Source organism: Megalops cyprinoides, chromosome 7 (assembly GCF_013368585.1).
Source record: "Megalops cyprinoides isolate fMegCyp1 chromosome 7, fMegCyp1.pri, whole genome shotgun sequence".
Classification (NCBI taxonomy): domain Eukaryota; kingdom Metazoa; phylum Chordata; class Actinopteri; order Elopiformes; family Megalopidae; genus Megalops; species Megalops cyprinoides.
This window is the reverse complement of record NC_050589.1, coordinates 9,374,030-9,382,935: the sequence shown is the minus strand read 5'-3', so window position 1 is coordinate 9,382,935 and position 8,906 is coordinate 9,374,030. Positions and strand designations below refer to the sequence as shown.

Here is an 8,906-nt window from a genome sequence, read left to right as displayed (position 1 = left end):
CAATATCATTACTTAATGCATCTGACACGAAATAGGCTAAACCAGACTTTCTTGAATTTTTTATTGTGTATGTAGGTATTTATTTTACAGTGTTAGTACGCACTGTGTGTACACACAATTCAAGTACCAAAATACTCTGAAAGCAAATTGGCATAGTTAAAAAAGATAATTAAAAACAAATGGAAGTTTGAGCTAACAAATGTCTGAGATTCATTGGTATGTATTTGCACACATCACCAATTAAATGGCTTCATGAAACTAATGACCTCTGTGAATGGATGATACACGTTATTGAGTTTAGTCTATTTTCAACAACCGAATGCAATTCCATTTATTGAATATGGTTTACCTGTATTATGTTCTTTGGTTGCTGAGATGGCATTCTGTTTTATGAATTTCATGTGCACTGCTAATGAGGGTAGCCTAACTGCAACGGTAACGCTGCATTGGCCAGAACCACCGACGCGAGTCTTACGGTCATTACATATAATCTCACTCCCTCTGCTGGACAGGTGCGAATAATGCAGCTGCCTTGCGTCTCAGCACTCTCGCTGCTTGGTGTTTACAGCGGAACGTACTACTTATACATATATGAGAGTGAATCTCCATGAATCAAATCCCTTGCGCATAGGTTTAAATTGCCCATTTCCGAATACACTATTCAAGTTTTCATTTAGCGGTATGATCTTTGTAAGGGAAGTAAGACAAAAATGACTCAGAAATCTAGTGTTAGTCCATGCCATCTGACCCCTCCACAGAGAGGAGCATAGGGATGGTAGTTCCCGCAGCCCGTTTCCCTGAGTAAAGATGGCGCAGGCACTGTCAGAAGAGGAGTTCCATCGAATGCAGGTACCTAGCATCACTGCTGCCCTAACCGAGCTGTTAGTCTGTGTGAGAAGATTTTAAATGCTGGCTTTTGTGAAATCTCTACGATCGACTCGGGATGCCCGCAGTGAAAGCAAGACATTAATTGGCTTCGTAGGCCTAGATGACAGCCTTGGAGTCGGGTGGGGGTGGCTGACGGAGGGAGGCGGCTTGTAGGGAAGGAACTGGGGGTTGCTGAAGACAGCAAGTCAGGTAGCTAAGATAGCTTGCTAGCGTCAACCTAAAGAAAACATCAACTACAGTATAATAACTAACCAGACAAAACTAATATTGCGGGTTGTCTGATGCCTTCAAAAACAGCTGACAAGGAACGAAGACACAGCTAGCTATAAGCAAGCTAGCAAGTTATTTACTAAAGTAGCTAGCTGGCTGTCCTTAGGTTGCCGCTATTAGCAGTTAGCATTGTCACAAGCAAATTTACACTCACTTTTCTCAGGATGCGTTAGCTAGCCAGTTGTATCGCTAATGTTAATAGGCTGAATGCATTCGATAGTTATGTTGTCGACTGTGTTTTTCTGTCATGGAACCTGTTAACCCCCTCGACCCTTTAATTAGCTATTTGATCATTCACTCCAAGGATACATAATACAACCGGTCAGTCTCCATCACTGGGAACAGCTAGCTAGACAGCTAGCTATCAAATTAGCAGGGTAACAGGTAATGTTTCCTAACGTTGCAAAAATTTAAATTGTATCTCTGCTGCCTAGCTAGATGCGCTAGTTTACCGTATTTTCTAAAAATAGTAACGTTATACATAACGTTAATTGGAACCCATTTGCTCATCCTCTATATTACTGATGCTGCTGTTTTTAACGGATATTCAATTAGGTAAATGCAGTCCAAATTACCATGTAAGGAACAACGCAATGCAGTCGCAGTAATTTGTTTTCCTAAGAAAATAGAGTGTACATGTTTAGCCAAACTGCTTAACAATTCCAAAATATCCAAAAATAATAACAACATCAATACCTATGCTGCAACAACGACAATAACAATAATAATAATAATAATAAACACAGTTCATTATATATAGATTGTGGTCACACCTTTATCACATATTGAATATAGGTACATCAGTACATGGGTGGTATCAAATTATAACAGTTATTGTGATGTAGAACAGCATGAAAACATTTAGTTATGTTTTGTCACTTGGCAAACGCCCTTACCCGCAACGACGTACAAACACACACACAGGAAGAAAGGTTAATCTAAGAGTCAAGGTGGAAAATGAAATTCCAGGATGTTAGGTCAGCAGCAGATGATGATGTGGTCTGGAATGTGCTGGAAGCACAATGCGCACAAAATGTTGCTTTTCTGCTAAAAATGCTAAACGTTGTGGGGCTGTCACACCTGAGCTGCAGGGTGTTGTTGGGAAACAGTCATGACTGAGATTTAAGACATTTGGAGGCATGGAAATTGTTTTTTTTTTTTTTTTTAAAACACATTTTGGCCTCTCAGAACAACCACAACTAATAACCAACTTCATCAGAAATGTGTTGTTTAGCAGTTTAAGTGACTGTCTTTCTGTTTAAAAATTTGATTGTTTGTAGTTGTTTCACCTCAGGACCTAACTGTTTCTTGCTTTCCTCACAATCATCCATAAAAGCAAAATACAAAATAACAAAACATGCAAAGAAAAAAAAAACAGTTCTGCTTATAATTCCTCTGCTGTAGAATTTTGCAGACTCACTTAGACCCTCTGTTATGAAATTAACATAGTGTTCCCTGATAAGCAGAGAGAGATGGAATGATGGGAGTGAGAAGTCTGCTTTGAAATAAGATGCGTAGCCAGAGAGATCTGACTGCAGTAATGTGTATAAGTGATGCCTAAGAATGGCACAGTAGCACCTGGTGGTGTTAAACACTTACAATAACCACATCTGCCCAAATCTTAAAGTAAATATGCTTTCCTGTTAATAGGTCACTCTTAGCACAATAGGTAGCAATGTGCAGTTCATCACAATATGTGTATTTTGCAGAAGTGACCACAATAGACAAATTTGTGTCTGTTATCATTTGAAATAGATACGACTGTTGCTAGCTAGTTAGAGCCAGCTAGAGTTAAATAAATGATGAGGTTTATATTGCTGCAAGCTATGAACCCTATTGTAGGTGTAGAAAGAGAGAAAGGTGTAGAACAGTAGATAAAACGATGTCAGGGTGATCATGTGATGACTGCAACCAGACGACTATACTTGTTAGTGGATGACTTCTTAAGCAGGATCAGTGCAAGGAGACCCTAATACTGCAAACTTGTCTGACAGGATGATAAAACATACCATCAAGGATAACATCAGCATTCCATACGTTGCGGAGCATCTTTGCCTAATGGAAGGAATGGAAATGTAGTGTCCACCAAAATTCATTTTGTGAATGTTGGGGGTTATCCAATGAAGAGCTTGGGGTAAAGTCGGGGAGGTAGTTATTTTCAGATTGTGTAATGCCTTAACAACATGATTTTTTTGTGGGACACTGTAGGCATAAATTGATTATGTATTTTTCACGCAGTAGAAAAATACCAAATTTTAGCTTTGTCGGTCTAAAAAAAAGTGGACAGAGTGTTCCTGTGGATGATAAAGCACTGTACTTCTTGCTGCTCACTTAAACCACACGTGTTCTAGAACAGTGATCTACAACATGCAGATGGGGTTAGAGTCGTAACCATTCAAAATGTTGTCTTGGTGTGAGTGCAACAGAAATCACTTGAAAATACTGCTCTCTGTCTTGCCGTGCCTCCTGTGATCTGTGGAATCTAACATGCAAGTGCATTCTCTTTAATGTCACAGTGGTGCATTCTTCGGTGACTTTGGGTTTCTAGCTTATGACAAAGGTTTAAAATGGAGTTTTTCATATTCTTTGTACTGGCAACCAAGTTATTTCTTAATTTGGAGGCGTTCTTACTAACCCTTAGCGACTAAGTTACTCATTTTGTAATTTTAGATTGCACGTGTATTAAATGCATACATAATTTGTCAAGTGTTTCATTTGTTAAGGTTCACAAAGGCCTGGGCTGCTTCATTCTACTTACAGGGGACATCTGTAACCTAGGGTATCGCAGGTTTACTATTGACACTGTTAAACATACTAATCATTTTATGAAGTGCATTAGTCTGTGGGTTCGTGAGTTTTCAGCATTCTGTCTTTATATTACAATGGTTGCCTGCTTTGAGGAATTGTTGTAAGGAGGTTTAAATCTCCTGTAGTTCTGCTTTGGCACATGGCACAATGCTGAAGGTTATGAAGTGAAGACTAACTGTTTTACAGGGAAGTCACTCTGGTGCCTTGAATAACAGTTGCCACAGATATGCTAGTTGCAGATCAGAGGGGCAGAGGAATGCCTGGTATTTTTCTCCCTATCAGCATGAGGGAGAAGGCATGAATTTAAGAGATCTGTGGAATCACATGCTGTTCATGTGAGGACCCCTTGTATTGTAGGGTTTTTTTTTCTTCTCATCTCTTGACCTGAAATCTATTAATACAGCAGGGCTTTGTCAGGAGGCTGACAGCTCTGCAGTTGGAATTTAGATTACGATATTGACCTTTATTTCTGAAGGTTAGGCAGACATTTTTACAGTGCATGTTGCTGTACATTTAGTTACACAACAACATGTAAAGGGTAAACGGGTATGTCTAAACCTTATTTCATTCTGTTGAAATCTAACCTTCCACTGCTTTGAATCTAACCTCATCCCTCAAACCTTCTGTTTGCTTGAAGGAAACCTACACGTTTAAATGTTTACGAAGGGGGGTAATCATGCTCTTGGACTCAGTTCTGCTTAGTGTACTCATCCTTATGTTTGTCCTGTATTTACCCATGAGTATAGGCCTGGTCGCATGCATGCTGTAATTTGTCAGTCAGTATTAATCAGCAGGTTTCTCCAGGGTGGGGGCAGGTGGTGGCACAGGATGTTTCTCCTTTTAAGCACTTTCCCCTCAACATCCCCATCACATTAACAAGCCCTTTCCCTGTAAGAATAACCTTGACATTTGACTTTCACGCTAAGCTTAGGCTGTTGTGAAAAGGTTCTTGAAACGGCCTTGGAAATTTTCCACTCCAATCAGATCTTTATATCCTTGGGGAGGGGAGGGGATTGTACCAGCTGCCTGGCCAGTGTCTTTGAAGGATCAGATCCCATTGTCTTGCTAACTAACTGTAGTGCTCTCAGGAAAGGTCGTTTACGTAGACACCATCTAGCCGGGACTGGTCACAGGGTTAATGAGGTCAGTTGGCGGGGCAGACCAATGTATTGATAACATTTGTGATTTTACAAGGAAGCATACAGTGTCTCACTTAAAAATGGGAGTTTGTTCTGGAGGCCCTGTTCTCCCCTCTCCTGTGCCCTCATACAGCTAGGCTGATACAGGAAGCACTCTTTCACCATCCCTCCCTCTTGTTAAATATGAGCGATAAAAGTACCAAAGGAACTGTTTGTGAGCGCATGTGGCGCCAGACTCCATGAAGTGGCCGTGCAGTTGTATGCTGTCCTCCCTCTGATCCCAGATCAGTGCCAGCTGTGCTGATTGAGATTTCAGAGGTTTTTGGAACTCTTTTGTCGAGGCTCCAGCTGTGTGAGGTAATTGCGCTAGCTGTGTTAATTTGTTGCTCCCGCTGACTCACGTTACCTGGGAAGCGGGAATTCTTTTACACAGCCAAATCCATGGAAGTGATGTGTACAATTTCAGTTCACACGTCCTCAGATAAACCCAGTGCCACGATTTAGATGGGGCTGCTGGTTATTTTTGTAGAGAAATGTGTATTTATTGCAAAAATAATGATCTGTGGGATACAGTTAGACTGAATATCCCCCAGCTGGGTCTGTTGTCACAGCATACATCTGAACATGGCTACGACAGCAAGTAGGATGCATTTGTTCTCAAGTATAGGGTACAAGTGTGACAAAAATAGAAAGCAAAATTAAAAGGGACTAAGGTAAAATGTTAGGTAAATTTTGGTATATTGTACTATGTGTGAAGTATTAACTTACTGTCTAATAATGATGCTTCAAAAATGGAGTCACACCAGAGTGAAACTGATGATGGTGTAATCAGAACTAAGGCAGCTCTGAGCTGCTCTGTGTCAGTGGGAGGAAGTGGGAAGTTGAGTCCAAAAAAAAAAATTGGAACAACAAAATCCTCACCATGCACTAAAGCCACATCGATTCTCTCAGAGGAAGTGTATCTCTGTCCTCTCCGGTATCTTGAGGTTGATCACAGACTGACTATGTGCGCCGAGTGAAGATACCAGATTTCTGCTGATAGCTTCCAGCTGGCTTCCATGTGCAGGCAGGAGACAACAGACAGCGCAGAGCCATTTTACTGAAGCCCCACTCACGTCATCTGCTGCCAGCTGGGGCTCACTGAACTTCGGAAGCATCCTCCTTGTCTGTCAATGTAATGCGCAGTACATATAAAACAAAGCAAGGCGGTAGATTTCGACCCATTTACTCCTTTAAAACAGGACTCCAATCAGGGATCTGCACAGAATAAGGGCTGACCTCTGAAATGGCTCCATTATGTCCATACCTGTTCTCAAATACTTACCATATCATTTTGTTTCTTCACCATCAGGCTCAGCTCTTGGAGCTGAGAACACAGAATTACCAACTTTCTGATGACCTGCGCAAGAACACAGCAGGTAAGTCCATGGAAATCATAGTACCCCCCCCCCCCCCCCCAGCTTTTTTTAAATCCCAGCTTCCCAGCTGAGCTGTCAAAAGAATTACCTGATTTTTGTGTTTAATGACTTGTGAAGGGTACCCTGAGAAGATGAGAACCTGTACAACCCCAATTACTTCTAAAAGCCGCCTTTAAAGACACTACCACTAAAAGACCCGTTTAAAGCACAATCTGCAGATAGTGTTGAAAGTTTGTGTCGTAACCTTCAGCACAACCCAATTGAGGTCCGTTGGATGAAGAATAAGCGTGTATTATTTCTTTATTTTTCAATATGCATACAATCTGTCATTTTGATGATGATGATTCTTTGTATCCAATGGTATGTTTTTGTTTTATTTTGTATTATGATGTTCAATGATGTTATGTGAGTACAGTAACAGAACAGAACTTCTTAATTCCTAACCTTAAAACTAAAATGTGTTTGACAGAAATGTGTTTGTGGGTATATCACTGTTGCTAGCATTTGCATTCATAGCTTAAACCACGGGTGGAGAACAGAGGGGCAGAGAAGTCTGCGCTCGAGAATTTCTAAACAGCAAAATTGTCTCGCAGCGGTTTGTGGATTGCATTCAAAATGAGTGGAATTTGTCTCTTCTTTATGAAATAATTTTATAAAACCAAAACAAATGTTTGTATCATGTATAAACATTCTGCTGGCCCTAGGCAGAACCCTGCGCTCTGCAGTGTTATTTCCATGGTAACATAACTAGCCTGTTTATTTTCACAGACTATATTAAGCAAAGGAAAAATAGTTTACTTGTAGCAATTATCATTTGTTTAAATAAGAAAAACACATGTAACAAGGCATGCTTGTGATTTGCCTCTTTCAGTTCACGTAGGATATTTAAAGGATATTTAATTCCACAGTGCAGGCTGTGCAGATTCACTTGTATTTAATGTAGCTGTGTTAAGGTGACAGTGTGATCTGATGGGTTTTTGATTTTACTCATCTAGGCTGGTGCGCGTATTAAAAAAAAAATAGAAGACTGCAGTAATGTGTTTTCTAATGTGTTACCTACTCTTATTACATATTTCAATGAGCTTGATTGAGGGAAGGAAATTGTGAGACAAACTTTGGTAATTTAAAATCTTATCACAGCTGCACATGCACTAAGGTTATTTTTCAAGACGTGGTGACTGGTGTGAGATTTTTAACACTGGTTGAAGCGTAGTTTTCGCATTTATAATTCAGCAACACATGGTGCATGTTCTGGAATTACCGGCACGGTGTAGGTTGGCTGCTCAGACCAGATTTCGGCTGGCCTCCTTCCTTATGCAATGCAGACAGCAGAGTCACGGAGATAGACTATTGTGTGAAATTGTTCAAACCACACTGCAAAAAAAATCAGTCCACCTCATATTCCCTCTCAGCGGTGTGCAAGCCTTGCGACGAGCATTAAAATTCATAATGAAGTGGCTGTGTCATTTTTCTGCGTCAGAAATTTGTTTGAGAAACTGATCTGGCCATTTTATTCTGAGAAACAGAGAGGGAGGGGAAAAAGATCCAGAAAAAGAGAGATCAGTTGTAGCATAAGAAAATGGTTTCAAAATACATAAAATTCTGTGCCGGAGAGCTAGAATAAATAATCAGTGGTGCTTTTTTCCCTCTCTTTGGGTGATTGCTAAGAAAAATACATAAACAGTCATCATCTCTTTTATCACCTCTTCACTTGACATACAGTTTTTTTAACTGACTTGTAAAAAGAAGTGATAATGGGATGGTTGTCTTATTTTATCTCTGTCCTCTAAGACTTTGACCAGCGTGGAGTGAGTTAAGTCCCCCTGGTTTGCCATGCGTGTGGACGGAGGCCTGTAGGTATTACATCTGTGACCGTGAAAGAGTGGAGAAACAGATGAAGAGGGTTAAAAACAGGTGGAAGTGGAATGGTTCAGAGGGGATGTTGTGTAAGGCAGCTGGCTAACTGTCAGACTCTTTCACAAGCTGGTAATTACACTCAAAGTTGTGTACATTCATGCGAGGCAGTGTTTTTAGTGCGGTAGCTACAGTTGTCCTATGCGGAAGAGTCTTGTTACACTCTCTGGAATCCTGCCAGGATGCTCAAGAGCATAAAATTCTGCAAATGTCAGTGGATTCAAACTCTCTGCTAACGTCTGCCTCAGAGAAATACAATAAGCTGTCAGGCACTGAATGAGAACACCCGCTCCGTTCAAGGTATCGGGAGCGAGCGACACCGCTCTCATTTCAGACTGGTGGTTAACTTTGCCTCAGGTGTGCCTCGATGTAAAATCGGCGAATGTGTGCGAGGCGCGCTTAGCCTCCATACTGCCTGCGCTTGACACTGTGCCCACATAACGCCCACTGAAGAGGCTGTGAGCCTGGC

General features: G+C 40.9%; 1 protein-coding gene across 2 annotated transcripts in view; it reads left to right on the top strand.

The window, feature by feature from the left end:
- Positions 1–778: 778 nt before the first annotated feature.
- The window catches only part of gripap1 (GRIP1 associated protein 1), a 50,117-nt gene continuing 41,989 nt past the window's right edge, over positions 779–8,906 (top strand). For both annotated transcript variants that reach the window (XM_036533258.1, XM_036533257.1), the window contains exons 1-2: positions 779–849; positions 6,457–6,523. In XM_036533258.1, coding sequence (XP_036389151.1) covers positions 808–849; positions 6,457–6,523 — 109 coding nt within the window. In that variant the 5' untranslated portion in view covers positions 779–807. The remainder of the gene's footprint in view (positions 850–6,456; positions 6,524–8,906) is intronic.